The 16,750-nt window shown below is 32.8% G+C and overlaps 1 protein-coding gene across 2 annotated transcripts; it reads right to left on the bottom strand.

Moving 5' to 3' along the window:
• Nucleotides 1-2,173: 2,173 nt before the first annotated feature.
• On the bottom strand, nucleotides 2,174-5,328 carry LOC148761717 (UPF0481 protein At3g47200-like). Of its 2 annotated transcripts, none has more exons than XM_088807960.1 (2): nucleotides 5,159-5,328; nucleotides 2,174-3,980 (listed from the first exon to the last, which is right to left on the bottom strand). In XM_088807960.1, the coding sequence occupies exon 2, from the start codon at nucleotides 3,978-3,980 to the stop codon at nucleotides 2,439-2,441; it is 1,542 nt and encodes a 513-aa protein (XP_088664086.1). In that variant the 5' UTR covers nucleotides 5,159-5,328; the 3' UTR covers nucleotides 2,174-2,438. The 2 variants fall into 2 exon arrangements, with proteins under 2 accessions (XP_088664086.1, XP_088664085.1); XM_088807959.1 differs by having other exon boundaries at nucleotides 2,174-4,005; nucleotides 5,159-5,327.
• Nucleotides 5,329-16,750: the final 11,422 nt, after the last annotated feature.

Here is a 16,750-nt window from a genome sequence, read left to right as displayed (position 1 = left end):
CGATACTTCTAACAGTCCTGTCTCCTTTTCCGCTGCTGCTTCTCCTTTTTACTTCCTTTTCTACTCTTGTGCCCCATGCTACTCTCTAGGTTGTCATTCAAATTCAAATAATACTTGCATTCCTTCCTTCCTTTCTTTACCTGCGTGTCCTCCCTCAGCCACTCTTTTTCTGCCACATCACATTCCTTGTCCACCTCACCCATTTTTGCCACATCATACTTTTCTCCTCCTGTTTCTCTGCGACTGTCGGTGTCTTCCTTCTCTCGTTCCGCCGACTGCTTCTTTAGTGAGCTTCCTTCTCTCCTTTGAAAACTCTACAGCAGTCACATTGAAACAATAATCTGCCACTTTCAATCCACCCTCTCATCAATTCTCTGCTCATTTTCGGTTGCCACTAGTATTGACCCCTCCTTAAAGCCGCATCCCCCACTGTTCTCTCATCAACCTTTACCTGCTCTCCCCAACATTTTGCCAAGTTTCGAACGTGCTATAGGACCATGCATGTACCGAAATGACTTTTGCTACTACCTATTTTTACTTTCTCGGTACTACAAAATCCTCATGCCACACCTCCACAAATAAAAACCACTTTTTCAAGCCTTCCCATTTCTTCTTCGTTGCTTCCTTGAATCCTTCCTCTTTACTGAATGTTACTAGCTAGGAAATTTTTTGGAGCTAAGCTCCTCACTATCACCCTCCATGGCAGGCCTGCTTGGATATATTGTTGTAGTATTTCAGCCTCCATGCGATCCTCTGCTCTAATTATCACACTCTTTTGCAACTAATGAAGGTTCCCCACTTCGAGAAAACCATCACAGCTCTTTTCACAATTCCTATTTCTCCCTTTCGAGCATACCGTACCGCCGCTACTTGAGAATATGTCAGCTTTCTTTTTTCCTTTAACATCAATGTATCTGTTGAGTTTTTCCTTCCTTCTCCAATTTATGTTCCGCTGCTCATACCTAGCCGAGTTTACTCCAATCATCTATTGAAGCAGCTAAGATCCATTGAGATGCATCACTGCCTATCATGCTTCAACGTCCCGACCATACCTTACAAAATCGAATCTTCTTCCTGTTTTGCTTCTTCTTTGTACTATGAAGACATCCTTAACCTCCCCGAACAAGGCACTAGGATCTTCTTCTTCCTTTTCTAGTAACTCTCCAGAGAGTTTTATGTTTTGTGTAGATAAGAGAGTGAACCTAGTCATACCTTCATATACTGGTACATTTCCTACGTAGGACTAAACTTTTAAGTTCACATTTAATTCTGGAGTCTAACTTACTTTATTAGATCATATTATTATGAATTATAATATTGTCTTTTACCAGGATCAAATTAAGTTGGCTTTAGGTAGCAATCCTTAGAAAAAAAAAATTAAGCTAGCTTGGTTTTGATAATATATCAAAAATAAATAATGTAAATCCACACTTTGATAAATATTTTTTTAAAAAAATCCACACTTTGCTTTGAAAAAAAAAAAAACTAACAAGTTGATCCATCAGTTCTTAAGCAAACACAAGATTTCTAATCATTACATGTACAGTACTGTTATTTGCCCTGCTCCAGTTGATAATCATTTGCACTATCAAATATAGAAAGATGTTCATTACGAGAGTTTCCACTTCTTCAACGTTGGTGTGGACGGTGCATGCCTTTTTAGATAAGGAATGTGGCCTAAAAAATTTTCAAATTCTAAATCTTGGGAAGACACTTCAAGACGTGCTTCTGGTATTTTCCTCATTTTTTCTTTCTACAACTTAAGATTAGAAAGAATATTTGATTCGGTCTTCAGATCCCACATTGTGAGTAGTTTATAGTTTATATGAGATTACAAGCTTTCTGAAATCACATTTAAAGTTTTGGAATCGTGTTGTGTTTTTGTCTCTAACAATAAGTAAATAAATAAATAAACTACGCAAACTCCTTCACCAAAATGTAATAAGCAGAATGTGAAATTTGTAGAGTTATCATCGATTCATTAAAGAGAGAATGTGATAACATAAATAAAAACCGAAAGAAAATCTAGTTCCAATTTAGAAATTATGTAATGTATAATGGGTTATTCAATGCAAATGAATGGACTCTGTAACTGCATCTGGTTAAGTTTGCAAGGGAGAGAGCAAAGCAAGCCTCTGTTTCGGGTTAGGAAAACAGGGATGAACAGAGGAAATTCCTAAACAAGGTTTCTTCATAGATTCATGATTCAGATTACTTCAAACATATATACATATGATGATTACATAGTAATCATCGACATAAGACTTGTATATGGAAGGAATTACAAGTGTAGAATAGGTTCATATAGTAACCATACAAGGTTACACATTCTCGTCTACTAACCCCATGCAGACGCATACTAAAGACCATCGTTGTCTCAAAAGCACACGTGTCATGATGTCCACTTAGACTCGATGCAAGCATTACTTGCAACACATCTAAAGGGAGATGACAGCACATATGGTTTGTATTAGAGTAAGCACAAGGAGGACAACTGCAGCAATTGTAGCAACACCTCTCCATAGAGTTGAGAAATACTGGAGTTTGAGAATTGCTATCCAACTATGATGGCGAACTGCATTGTATGCATTGAGCTTTCTAAAAATATCAGAGTAGTGGTTCTTTTTCATTGTAGTAACATGCTTCCACAATTTCTTGAATAAGGTTACCACTGCATTATGGCTCCCAAGCTGATCGATGAGAATTCTTTTTCGAACGAGTAAATCCACGTCTTCAGTAGACTTGATGAGATATTCCATTAGAAAAATATAGTCACGAATGAGAGTTTCATGTGGATAGTAGCGTTGCTCCCAGGCCAGGAGGTTTAGGAAAAATGATTCCGTCAACTCATCAAGTCTCAAAGGGGGGATTTTCAACTCTCCGTTGTTTTGGTTAAATTCTATGTCGAGTAAGCATCTGTGTGTGCTCACTTTAAATTTCACCCCTGCTTCACGCAGCCGAACTGCACTGTATAAATATTTACCTTTCACTTGGCCCGCCTCTAGGCTTTGTTCTGGCTTTCTGGATGATGGTAGCAATGAAGAGCTTATTAGATCAAGGAAATACATTACTTTGGTTTTGATCCACTTGATTCGGGGTAATTTGCAACAGAGAGCTTTTTCTTTACCGCAATCCTTCTGAAATGAATATGGTAGCTGAAGTGTTCTTAGCAAGTCTGTGAAATGTTTAGAGCCCTCCAGCTTAGCTCTATATCTATCATGGCAGTCGCTTGGTGATATTATATCCTGAATGGATGTGTGTTGGTTGTAATAAGGACCGAAGAAGTGACAGGTAAGATGAAGAAAGGAAGAGTGGTCGGGATTACCAGCAAAGGCAAATTCATATAGGGCCTTAAGAATGAAGAAAGGAAGTTGATTGTGAGCCAAGAACAAATCTCGCCGGATATTGTAAATCGTCTCTGGCTCATGGAAGAAAAAATCACTTTCCGCTCTCCCTTTCTTGCTAAAGGCTCTCAAGAAGAGTTCAATGATGAAGCTTGCATCCACTAAAACCATCTCTATGAACAATTCGGAACGGCCATTACTCGCTACTATGTCCTGTCGGATTTTGTGGGAGAGAAAATCCCAACTTCGGCAATAAGTCTCTTCATAACAACCATGGATTTCGTCTGCGGAGTCTTTGATCAATTTGTAAAAATCGTTCAAGCTAGCTTTCTTTTCAGCTCGCTGGAGAAACGAGGCTAAATATATCCGCTTTTGCATTTCGATGTGCTCTAAAATAGAACCGTAACAACGGAGAGGACCAATAACAACAAACTTCGGTCTGTAGGCTGCTGCATTTGCTTCCCGAAGTTCGGGGTTAACACAGCAGATAATACGATCTTGTATCAAGGGACGCTGAGAATTGTGCATCACGATGTTATACTTGGATTGAATCCCTTCCGCAAAATCCTTGAGCAGTTTTTCTTGTGAAGCATTATTTTCTATGTCAGCCTCATGGTTTCTCGCAACATTCTCCATCTGTCAGATATAGGATAAATTCTATCTAAATTCAGGAAAACGAATTCCTAGTTAGCTGAGAAGTGAGAAGAAAGTAGTTGTATTTTGGGAAAGAAATAAAAAAGTTAAATTATTTATTAAAAAACTGCAAGTCAATTGCAAATTATTAGCGATAATCTTAACCATTAGAACAAAACAACATATTAAACATATTTTAGTATTATTAATTAGTACCAAATATCTGTAAATGTGATATAATTTGATGGTTTGTATTATTTCTAATACTAGAGTAAGTGTAGCCTTTAGCATTCCACTTGTTGAGCTTTTAATATTAAAAAAAAAAAAAAATTCTTTATGTGCATCTCTACTTTTCCTTTGTGATAAAAATTAAACAAAAAATTACCTTCACGAAGGCCAGTTCAAATATTCAATATGATATAACAAAAAAATGTCCAATGCATACTAAAGATTAACATTAGTTTAAATGGTCATTGATTCTATTAATACCATGGTCCAAAAATAATTATGTGTCACTACTTCAGTCACTAAAAAACACACCATTTATATTTTCATAGACGAATAATTATAATTTCCTTCCTCACAAAAACAAAGTTTCCACTACCTTCTCAATTTATACTCAAAAAAATAAAAAATAAATAAAAAACACAATCTAAATAACAAAATATCAATTACATGAAACCTTAATGACTTAATGTTAATAATTGACTTAGTTCAATAGGAAGTCTATCAGAGATGGGTTGAAATCACTCTTAATCAAGTTCCAAGAAAGTAGTCCGAATTGTAATCCTTTTTCCTTTGAAAAGCATAGTCACTTGTATTGAATAGAATGAAGTGAAAACAAAAAGGTCGGCTGAAGTCTGTAGGTTTAAAACATCAGGCTGGAGACTTAGACCGGCATTAGAGACACCACTCTTACAGGATAGTGGACGGAATCATCCACCAAGCCGGTAAACCCGAAACAGCAGTACAAAACAGACACCATATCACAGAGAGTGAACAAAACAAAACACAGGAACCTGCAAAAGTACCTCTTTTGCAGATCTACCAATTTCTTTCTTTTTTTTTGGTGGACCAGAAATTCAATTTAAGAAGAATTGAAGATCTGAGAAATGCAAAAGTAGTAAGGAGCAATATAGTAGATCCAATAGAAGATAAGAAGAAAATGTTAAATGAAGTACCTCTTGTTGTTGTAGTGTACTACTCCAATGTCTATGAACAAAAACACTAGATCCCTGGAGAGTAGCTCTGCTTGGACAACAGATGGCGAAGCCAACAAAATTTGAAGAAGGCTGAATTTCTCTTCCTATTCGTGAATTTCTGCGCTCCCATTAATCAACATATATGTAGAAACTTGTATGAATATCGTCCATTGACCTCCCTTAGCTAGTCATATTTTATTCATAGAATTAGAATGTTACATCAAAGCAGGTGGCTAGCTGTAGTCCCACTACTTTTTCCTATATTTATTTTCTTAATAGTCTATCCATTGACTCGAAATATATTTTAGCCGTGGTCTTTTTTTAATATTTTTCCTATTGTTTTGCTTTTCATGTTCTTAGTGGATACCACTATATTATTTCAACTTTTTGTTTATGGCTGGTTTGCGTTTCACATGTATAGATCATGCCTTTTCATTATTTGTTCAGTTTTGTACAGGGAAAATTAAGATTATTGGATGTTGGAAAGGATGGTCATTTACAAATAACAAATTGGTTGGTCCTATTTGTTTATGTACGGGTACTATGTTCGATGAAATACATATACTTTTAAAAAAATAATATTTCTTTGCTGTTGAAAAAAAAATGAAAAAAAGAAATCAATCCAGTATGTGTCTTCAACAGGGGCAAGGTTTGGTTGAACTTGGGTTAGATGGTCTTAAAAGGCAAATCCAAAAACAAAGTTTTCTCGTATAATAAAAACACTTTTTAAGTATTCACATTTGTTCACATATCAATCAATTAATAAATAAATCAAACTAAAAGATTCCATTTTATTAAAACAAACAATAAATACTAAAATGAAAGGAATAAATAAAATAAAATAATTGATTGTTAACTAAAAACAAAAAATAAAATCAAGAGAGAATATTTAACCAAGTAAAATGATAAATGTGAAAAAAATAAATTTCTCCTTATAATTTTATGAATTATTGAAGGGTAAAGTGAGAATATTTAACAATAAAGTCCAGAGTATTTTTCACTCTGACAATTTGCAATAAAAAATTACGTATTATTCAAGAAAAAGTGAGAATATTAAACACACTTATTAAATATTTCAATGAATTTTATTTTTTTAATTTCATCTAAAATATCAGGTAAACTTTTTACTTAAATTAAAAATAATACCATTTTGAAACTTGTACTTTTACAATGAAAAGCACTCTTTTGTAAGCCGGACAATCACCCACCGAATAGTCTTATACCATTGACCCACGCCAATGCATGTGAGCTGTAGTATTTTTGTGTATTTTTCCAAGAGCAATTAAAGCAAGTATATATTGCCTTGTTTTCTTTGCTTTTGCAGCCAAGAAAGTATACGACATATTCTAGTCTACCCACGGACAACTCTGAAATTGTATTTTAAGTCACGCGTGTCTTCCTTCGAGAGTCAAACTATTATTTTATTGATACAATATATAATTGATATAATCAATATATAATTGATATTATTTTATCAACAACTGCTACATCTTTTATAACTAATAAAATATAGTACAATACACTATACTTATCATTGACTATAAATTGCTTTTAAGTCAGGGTCTTTTCTTTTCCTCCTTTTTGTTTTTTTCTTAACGAATTAATAACAAAAAAAATTCAAACTTAAACCACTAAATTACATCCAATGATTCATAAAGCTTATGTTGCTTATGATCTTCATCTCTACAATTTGTTGAACTTTATACTTTTAATATTTTAACGAAACAACTCTTTCCTTATTATTTCTGTTAAATTTAGCATTAAGTACTAGCTGACAACATGTGTTGCCACTTGGCAAACACGTACCTGATGCCATATATGAAAATTAGGCTTATGTGAAATTTTTTTTTTTTTCATTTCCTCTCCCCTTTTTCCTTTTATTCTTTTCCGTTTGCTTTTATTGTTTGTCCGATCTCTTCTTTTCCCACTTTCCCCGTCAACCAAGGGCAAGTTGGCATCGACGAAAGGTCGAATGTAGTCCAATCGAAGTTGCAGCGCGTTTTGGAGACAGATTAACCCTCGCTATCGACGATCCCAAAGGAAGGAAAGAGATCGGGCTTGAAAACCCCTTTCAGTTCTAATAACTAGTGATGAGTCAAATCAAATTAAATTAATTATTTATTTAAATTAAATGTATTTTGAATAAAACGGTTTGATTTAGTTGGTTTATTAGATCAATGGATCCAAATATTTGATCTAATTAGTTTTTTGATCAATTCTCGATTTTAAAATTTTAGATCAATCCATCCAAAAAAATTAAACTAATTTTTTTATATATAAATATATAATATTTTTTATATATTAAAAAAATTCATACTGAACTTAATTAATAATATATTTAAAGTTTATTACTTTATTATATGTACGTATACAAATGACAATCATAGCAATTTAAAATTAGATATATATCCTTATTTATTCATAAATTTGTATTAATATGAAATTACAAGTTATATATTTTAAATGGTATAATTTATATGTTAATATTATAATATATGATAGTAAATATCCTATATTTTAATTATTACATCTTAGTAATGTTTTGCAACATAAAATGTTATGAATATATATATATATATAATTGTATAAATATATTATATATACATATATTTAATTTATACATAAGCATTGTAATAACATAATAAACTTTATTTATATGATTACATTTAATAACTTTATTAGTCATCATCTTAGGTTGTATAACATATTGTTTATAATGAGTTATTATTTATACAAACTTTGATATAAAAATAAAACATTATAACATATAAGTTGTATCATTATTTTCATATATATAATAAAGTAATATATTATATATATATATATAATTTATACGTAAACATCACTATAACTGATAATAAACTTTATTTATATATTATACTTAATAATTTTATTAGTTATCGCCTTAGTTTTTACAACATATTGTTTATAATTAGTTATTATTTATACAAATTTTGATATAAAACATTAAAACATTATAGTTTTATTTTGTGGATGTTAATTTTATTATCTTTGACTTTTTGATATGTTGAATCTTGAATGTTAATTTGATGGTTTATGTAAAAAGACATAATTATGTGAATTGAGGAACACATGTGTTTTTTTTATATTTAGATTATTTATATATTTTATAATTATTGATGAAGTTCATAAATTTTAATATTGTAATTTGTAAAAAGAAAAAAATTTGGTCCATTAGTCTAAAATCGAACAACTGAACTAATTCTATACTTGGTTGGTTTGATCTTTCTTTATGTTTGGTCGATTTTGGTTGGTTTTCTAAAAATGTTTAGCCCATTTTGTCCTTAAGTATAATAGAACAAACCACCCAATCTATCTATTTGCTCACCCCTACTAACAAGCATCATGATATCGTTTAGGCCAAATTTGGCCTTTCCCCCTCATTAAGGGAAAAGGTATGAGTAAGAGAATTAAAGATTAAGGACAATTTTTGTAAGAAAACTTACATATTATAAAAATAAATTACGTTATAATTTTACCTTCATCATACTCGTACCAATCTTTTAGATTTTCAAGACTTAAGGCAAATTCACTACAAGAAAATAGGTTTTTCGCAAAGGAAAAAATTTCATTAGAAATTTCCAACGGATTTTCAACTAATATGTATAAAAAAATTTTATTATTTTTTTCAATGGATTTTCGACGAATTTTCAACAGAAATTTTCTAATAGAATATTTACGTTAGAAATTCATTGGAAGATGTTTTAGTGCCAAAAAAAATTTCTCCCACCAAATTTTTCAACGGAATTTCCAACAGATGTCCAACGGAAAATTTTCCGTTGGAGATCCGTTAGAAAGTTGAAGAACCCAAAAAATTTGAAAGCCCGCGAAAGTTTCCAACGGAAATTTCCGTTGGTAATAGTATTTTTAAAATTTTTATGCTTCAAATATGTTTAAATGTTTATAAATTTTATTAATCCTTTATAAAAAATAGATATTAATAAAAGGAAATATATTAATATGTGAAGTTTATGATATTTAAAAGTTTAATTATGTTTTCTTTTGCTTTTTTTTAAACATTTTTGAAAACTTGATTGAATCATAAATTATAAATTAATAATTCCAAATTCATTAATTCTATAACATTAAAAAACTGATAAAAAGAACAAAATAAATTTTTAAATTTTAAAAAAACACATGTTAAGATATAATAAGAAATTGTTTTAAAAAATACTAATACTTTATGTATGTTTTAATATTAATTAGTTAATATATATAAATTAAGAAGATAGATATATAATGAACTTATTAATTTAATATATTTAAAATATATTAGTTTATTATATCTATGTATACAAATTAGAATCATAGTTATAATAGACCATATATATAAACCTGCATTATTAACAAAAAAAAAAGTATTGTATTAATATGAAATTACAAGTTATATTCTTTAATTGATATAACTTTGTAAGTTAATATATATGTATGTATATGAGATATTTAAATATCCTACATACATATATATTAATATGTTTTATATGTAAGCTTACAGTAATTTTATTTATATGATTACAGTTATTAGTTTTATTAGTTATTATCATACTTTTTATAAAATTATATTGATAAGCAATTATATAAATTTTGTAATATATATCAAATTATATTACATAATATTTCTGTCATTAATATATATAATAAATTTAGTAATATACCATTATGTTCTATATTGAGTAATTTTTAAAGATTAATTTAGGGGGATTTTTTTTTAACCCTAAAAAATAACGTGTTTTTATAAATAATCTTCAGGATAATTTTAACTGTTTTTAGCCACCAGAATGATTTTGGGACAAAAATGCCCTTAATGAGCCATCTTCGTTAGCGTGCATTCTCAAATAGGTGGAAAATGAGAGAAAAAAAATATGCGAAGATTGTTTGTGCAAAATACCCATAATTTTTTTTTTTGCGAAGGTTGTGCAAAACAAAATAATGTTGCATGAGATGGGTTTTCAGAGATTTGGGACACGACATTCAGATAATAGGAGAAGAGAGATATTAAATCGAACGAGGAACCGGTCGTCATGAATCGAAAGCTTGGTTAATGATGTGAAACCAGAAATCCTTTGTAAAACCCGACCCTATAAATACATGTCATGACATACATGCACTGAGTAGCATGTTATTATGCTAGGAAAGCACATAAGAAAAGACGAAACCCGATATCGTACCTAACGGTACACTTGAGTTGATTTAACCTCGAACTAGTTCAAATAGGAATTGTAGGATGAAATTTAATATTTTATAGTCCAGGAATGACTAAAAATGATTGTTCGGAGTTCGAGGGTTCATTTGGGGTAAAATTAGAAATTTTGATATTCAAGGGCAAAATCGTCATTTTGCCACCTAAGATAATAATTTGATCATGGAGTGAAATTTTTGACCAAGATTAACTATTTGGAGTATAATTTAATGATAGGAAGTGAAAAAGTTTAATTCTGGTGATTTTTGGAGTGTAGGGGCAAAATCATAATTTTGCCACCCACAGACAAAATTTGAGATTTTGAGAGAATTTAGATCAAATTTGACAAATTGGAGAATGGTATGAGTATAAGGGGTGAAAAATATGTCTATGGACAATTTTTCAATTTTTGGGACAAAAATGTAATTTTTGACTTTTACGGGGGCAAAAGTGTAAATTGCAAAAATTACTCCACCGAGACTTTGGATGAGTCTGAGAATTTTATCTAAGCTATGAATATATGAGACAAGTGTATGGTGAAAATTTGGAAACAAATGGATGAAATTTTAAAAATGGGCCAATGGGAAAGTGACACATGGCATTTTTTAATGAAATAATATTATTTTAATGAAAAGTCAGCCATTTAAACCCAAATTTTGAGTGCTGGCCGGCCATAAGGAAGAAAAACAGAGGAAATAGAGAGGAAAGGAAGAAGAAAAGAAAAACCAAAGAGAAACAAGAAAATTCAAAGAGAAATTCGCGGTTTTCGACCGTTTACGCGTCTAACGGTAAGATTTTTCGATTTTAGCTTGATTCCTACCTTTCCTATGCCTTTATTTCCATTTAGCATGCTTGAGGAGAGAGATCAAAAAGTGATATCAAGGGCTGGACGAAATTCTAGGAGAGAGAAATTGAAATTTTTAGGTTTTGATTTTTAGTTAAATTGATAGTTTTAGTTAGTTAAATGTGTTTAGAAATTAAATTGGGCAAGAAATCAGTAAATTTTCACAATACCCACTCTTGGCTGAATGCTCAATGCTGTACAATGATGATGAATTGATTTTATTCTAAGGAAAATGAAGAGAAATGATGAAAAACGATTAAACGTGATTAAAAAACAAAGTAGAAAATTTACCGAGTTAATGTCCCATTTTTGGTCGAATTTTCCAAGGAAGGGAGTGAGCTGATTTTGTTGTTTTTAGAAGGTTATTGGCTGATATTTAATGGTTAGAAATGTTGGAGAGAGAATGGGATGATTTAGAGCTAAAATGGAGCGCGTTAGCAATTTATCGGGCAAAGTGCCAAAAATAGGTTAATACCGCGTTTAAGCTGTTTTAGGCTATTGCATTTCATACCATGCATTAGTATAGGATTTAAGTTAATTATATAGTGATTTAGCATCAATGTGATGAATTGTGTAAATTTTTGTAATGTGTCTAGGAGGAGAGCCTTCCGGAAAAGGCAAAGAAGTCGTACCCGACAAGTAGTGATCGGGGTGCTTAGAAAGCTTTTAGTTTGTACAAACGGTGAGTAAACTTATTATTATTGTAAATTATCTAGAGTTTATTTTAAATGCCCTTTATGTATTTTATGAAATGAGAACGAGATTAAAACGGGATTTTTGATGTTTTAGGAATAAATGTGACAAATAAAAATATATTGTATTGATTATGAAATTGAGTAATTGGAGGCTACAAATTGACTTGAAAAATATATATTTTCCTAGGAATGGCTTATGAGAAATGAGTATATGTGGCTATATTTTGTGAATGCATTGGGAAATTTATGTAAGTTGTTTTACTATGCAGGCTGGATAAATAAATAAAAGCCACGTTATACTGTCGAAATTTTATTAAAATTGGTGGGTTAGTCACTGCAGTGACGGGTTTCCGTGGACTGCCTATTAGAGGGGCACGGTAAACCCAGTTATATAGTTACTCCGGTTGTAGAGGCGAGGAGGGTAACTCCTGGGGTAGTATTAGAGCTCACTTCACGTCGAACCCCCGCGTGAATGTGTAACTCGGCCAACGCCAAGGGACGGCTTGTTTTAAAAATAAAAATGTGTTTCACGTGTGAATATTTTAACACCCTTGGCGGACTCGGTTAGATACCTCGGCCAAGGTATCCCCGAGGATTAGTTTTGGCTTGAGCCTTGTTTTAATAAAAGCCATAAGCCTTAACAATTGTTTTGGTAAATTACAAATACTTTGTGGTTTAAGAAATAAATTGAAAACATTATGAAATGAGTTGAAATTTGTTGTTTAAACTTGCCTCCATTTTACTCGCCTTTAGATATTTATGATAATGTCTGTTTACTCATTGGGATTGCAAAATCTCACCCAACTCCTTTCCACCCATTTCAGGTTCAGTATAGACTGTAGATAGCTGATCTCATCGAGGACTACCATTGGATCTGCATTTTCCAAATCGTAGGTTCACAGTCCTCTTTACTTTTATTTATTCGGGGGCCCTCTTGTTATTGTAAATTAAATTAAATATTTTGGCTTACTGTATTTCAGTATGTATAAATTTATTTAGCTTTTACGCTATAAAAATTATTCACGTATAACTCTATAAATATTGTTTTATAAGAAAATAGAATATTTCCCTTAATATTTCTTTTATTTTCTTATTATATTCAAATAACCGTAATTTCGTTTTAAATGAAGATTTTAGACTTTTAAATTCATTTTGAATATGAATTATGTATTTTGTACTTGTATATTACGTTTTAGCCAGTTTTGAAATTTTTGAGAAAAAAATGACCAAAATACCCTTGTGTGGCGAAAATTTTATTTTGATTGTTTTTGATCTAAAATAGTAAATATTCTCTAAAAACTCGATATTTAACAATGATTGCTCACAGGAAAGGAAAGAAACTGATATGTAAGCCTTGCGGGGTTCCGGTTGGCATTCCGGATAATGAGTGTCAATTGGGACGTCGCGGCGATTGTCATGGGCCTGAGGGAGGTTCCGGGTTGTGACATCCTTGATATGGTGGTAAATTGAAAGGAGAAAGATATGAATCCAAAGCAGGAAATGATCTTGCTATAGTAGGCCATATGTGATACGGCTGTAGCAGGGTAGGGTTTAGAGTTTGTGAAACGTCATGTTGGGAATGTATGAGATGGTTGTGACACGGCACCGATCAGAGTTGGTGAGACGCCATGGAGGGAATCTGTGAGACGCCAGAGTTAAGAGTTGACGACACGCCATGGAGGGAATCTGTGACACGCTAGCGTTCAGAGTTGGTGAGACACCATGGAGGGAATCTGTGACACGCCAAAGTTAGGAGTTGGTGACACGGCATAGAGGGAATCTGTGACATGTCAATGTTTAGAGTTGGTGAGACGCCATGGAGGGAATCTGTGAAATGCCAGAGTTAAGAGTTGGTGACATGGCATGGAGGGAATTTGTCACACGTCAGCGTTCAGAGTTGGTGAGCTGCCATGGAGGGAATGTATGACACGCCAGAGTTAAGAGTTGGTGACACGCCATGGAGGGAAGTTGTGACATGCTAGAGTTTAGAGTTGGTGACACGCCATGGAGGGAATCTGTGACATGCCAACATTCAGAGTTGGTGAGACGCCATGGAGGGAATCTGTGATACGCTAGAGTTAGGAGTTAGTGACAAGGCATGGAGGGAATCTGTGACACGCTAGTGTTCAGAGTTTGTGAGATGTCATGGAGGGAATCTGTGAGACGTCAGAGTTAATGTCATGACCCGAAACTCCCATCGAGCTCGTGACAACGGCCGCGACGTCCCGATAAGCACTTATTATCCTGAATGCCGATCGAAACCCTACAAGGCTTAGCATCAGCTTCTGCATCTCCCCAGTGAGCGACAGTTATTAAATCTCACATTTCAAAAAAAATCATAAGTCATTTCCAAATCAAAACAATAAAATATTACTTTCTGGCTCACAGGGGCATTTTTGTCATTTTTCTTCGAAAATACCGAAACTCGCCAAAAACATGGTGTAAAAGCTAAATATATTCATACATATTTTAAATTAAATAATTGAAGAATAAAATTACTTTTACAGTGACACGTGGGCCCCCAACTGACTGAGAAGATGTAGGGCTACAAACCCTTACTTTCTAAGATGTAACTCCGAGATTAATTCTCGTCTTAATCAACTATCAACAAATTGTCCTAAGCCTGAAAAATGGATAGGAAGAGAGGTGAGATTATAAAATCCCAGTGAGTAGACAGACATCATCAAAATAATCTAAAGCCGAGTAATAGGAGACAATTAAAATAATTCATCCCAACCCATATAAATAATTGGATTTCATCCAATTACTCAACATGGCTTATGCACTTTTCAAAAATTTGGCTCTTGCCAAAAATTAATTCTCGGGGATACCTCGTGAGGGCATCTTACCGAGACCGCCAAGGCTGTTTATTGTCACACACACAAACATATTTCACCTCTGACAACACAGCCGTTCCTCGACGTTGGCTGAGTCTCAGTTTCACGTGGTGGCCAATGTGAAGTGTACTCAAATCCTACCTCGGGAGTTATCCTACGTGCCTCTCCAATCGAGGTAAGCTCAATAATTGGGAACCGTGTCCCTCTAATTAGGTTAGCCCACGGAACCCCCATCACTGCAGTGCCCACTTTATAATCCACCAACCAATAAAATCATAACAGTATGACATGGCTCACTTAACACATTCAAGGCAAATCAAAGAAGTTCACATATTCTTTAAATCATAAAAATAACCAGTCATACCCACATTTATCATAAGCCATTTAATGTAAAATCATGGATAAACAACACAATCATAGTATAGGTCTCCAATTACTCTATTTTTGAAATCATTATTAAATTTTCAAAAATTTTATAAAATTATTTTATAAAATCTCATTTTCCCATAAAACACAATAATTTTCCAATTAAACCATTTTTTCATAAAATCACACAATTAAATAAATCTACTCTAGATAATTAAGACGATAGTAAGGTTACTCACAGTTCTAGGAGTCGATATACTCCTATTTTCAGTCCGCGGGTACAGTCCTTTACCCGTATCTAATGGCTCACCACCTAGCCATAATCCATGGCACATATTTCAATTAAATTGTGTCTAACAGTCATAAGCTATTTCAGGCTCGATATATATGCATGATATGAAATGAAAAATGCACAAGTAGCCATCTAGACCCGGTATTGACCTAAGTTGATTTTTCATCCAATAAATTGGCCAATGCGTCCAATTTCACTCCAACTTTCTCCATTTCTTTTCCAATCCCTCAATTCACCAAGCACAACTAATTAACACACAATTAGGCAAATTTATCTTCACTTTTCTTCTTGGAACTTTCGGCCATTGAAGGTTCATGGGGAAAATGGATTCTTTTCTTGTTGTTTTGTTTCTAAACATGTTTAACTAACTCTAAACACCAACATAACTCAAAATCAAACAATTCCAACATCTTTCTCTCTCCATACCCATTTTGACTAGCCATAATTTCATCATGAAAACATGTAATTTAACCATGGAAATTAAGGAAAAATGCATGGGTAAGGTAAATCACTAGCAAAATCAAAGAAATTTTACCTTTGCTTGATCAAATCCTTGAATTCCAACACTTTCTCTTTGATTTTTCCCACCTAGGGTTTGTTCTTCCTTGGTTTCTCTTCTCTTCTGGTTTGGCTGATCACTATGGGAGAAATGGGCTGATTTTTTTGCCTTTTTATAAAGAAATAATAAAATAATAAAAACATGACACATGGCATTTCCTTATTGGCTCAAATTTTAAATATTTGACTTTTAATTCTTTAATTCTCCACCACACATTTCTCATGTTTATCCATTTCCATGATGAATAAAATCCCTTGGTCTTGACAAGTGTCGGGGGTGAAAATTTACCGATTTGCCCCCTGGGTGGCAAAATTACCATTTCACCCTTATACTCTAAATTATACCGAAATTAAAATTTTTCACTTCTAAACTTCAAATCATACTCCAATAAGTCAAATGGACCAAAAAAAATCTTTTCTTAAAATTCTCATTTTGTCCTCAAGTGGCAAATGACCATTTTGCCCCTAGATAGTAAAAATTTTGGTTTGACTCTAAATTGATCCTCGAACTCCGAATTACCATTTTGAGTCATCCATGAATTATGAAACTCTTAATTTCACCTTAAAATTCCTATTTGAACTAGTTCGAGGCTTAATTGACTCAATGGTACCATTATGGGCAATATCGTCTTTTAACGATTCCTCGAACTTTCTAAATCTGCAAACATTCTATTGAGCATGTAAATGACGTCGTAATTATTTTATAGAACAGGGTTTGACAGTTAAGAGTTGGTGACACGCCATGGAGGGAAGCTGTGACACGCCAAAGTTCAGAGTTG

This window comes from Theobroma cacao, chromosome 7 (assembly GCF_053813885.1).
Source record: "Theobroma cacao isolate CCN51 chromosome 7, ASM5381388v1, whole genome shotgun sequence".
Taxonomy (NCBI): domain Eukaryota; kingdom Viridiplantae; phylum Streptophyta; class Magnoliopsida; order Malvales; family Malvaceae; genus Theobroma; species Theobroma cacao.
This window is presented reverse-complemented; position numbering and strand designations above follow the sequence as displayed.

Bases quoted from the DNA above. Each gene is read 5' to 3' on its own strand.
- LOC148761717 (XM_088807960.1), bottom strand. From the start codon at position 3,980: ATGGAGAATGTTGCGAGAAACCATGAGGCTGACATAGAAAATAATGCT.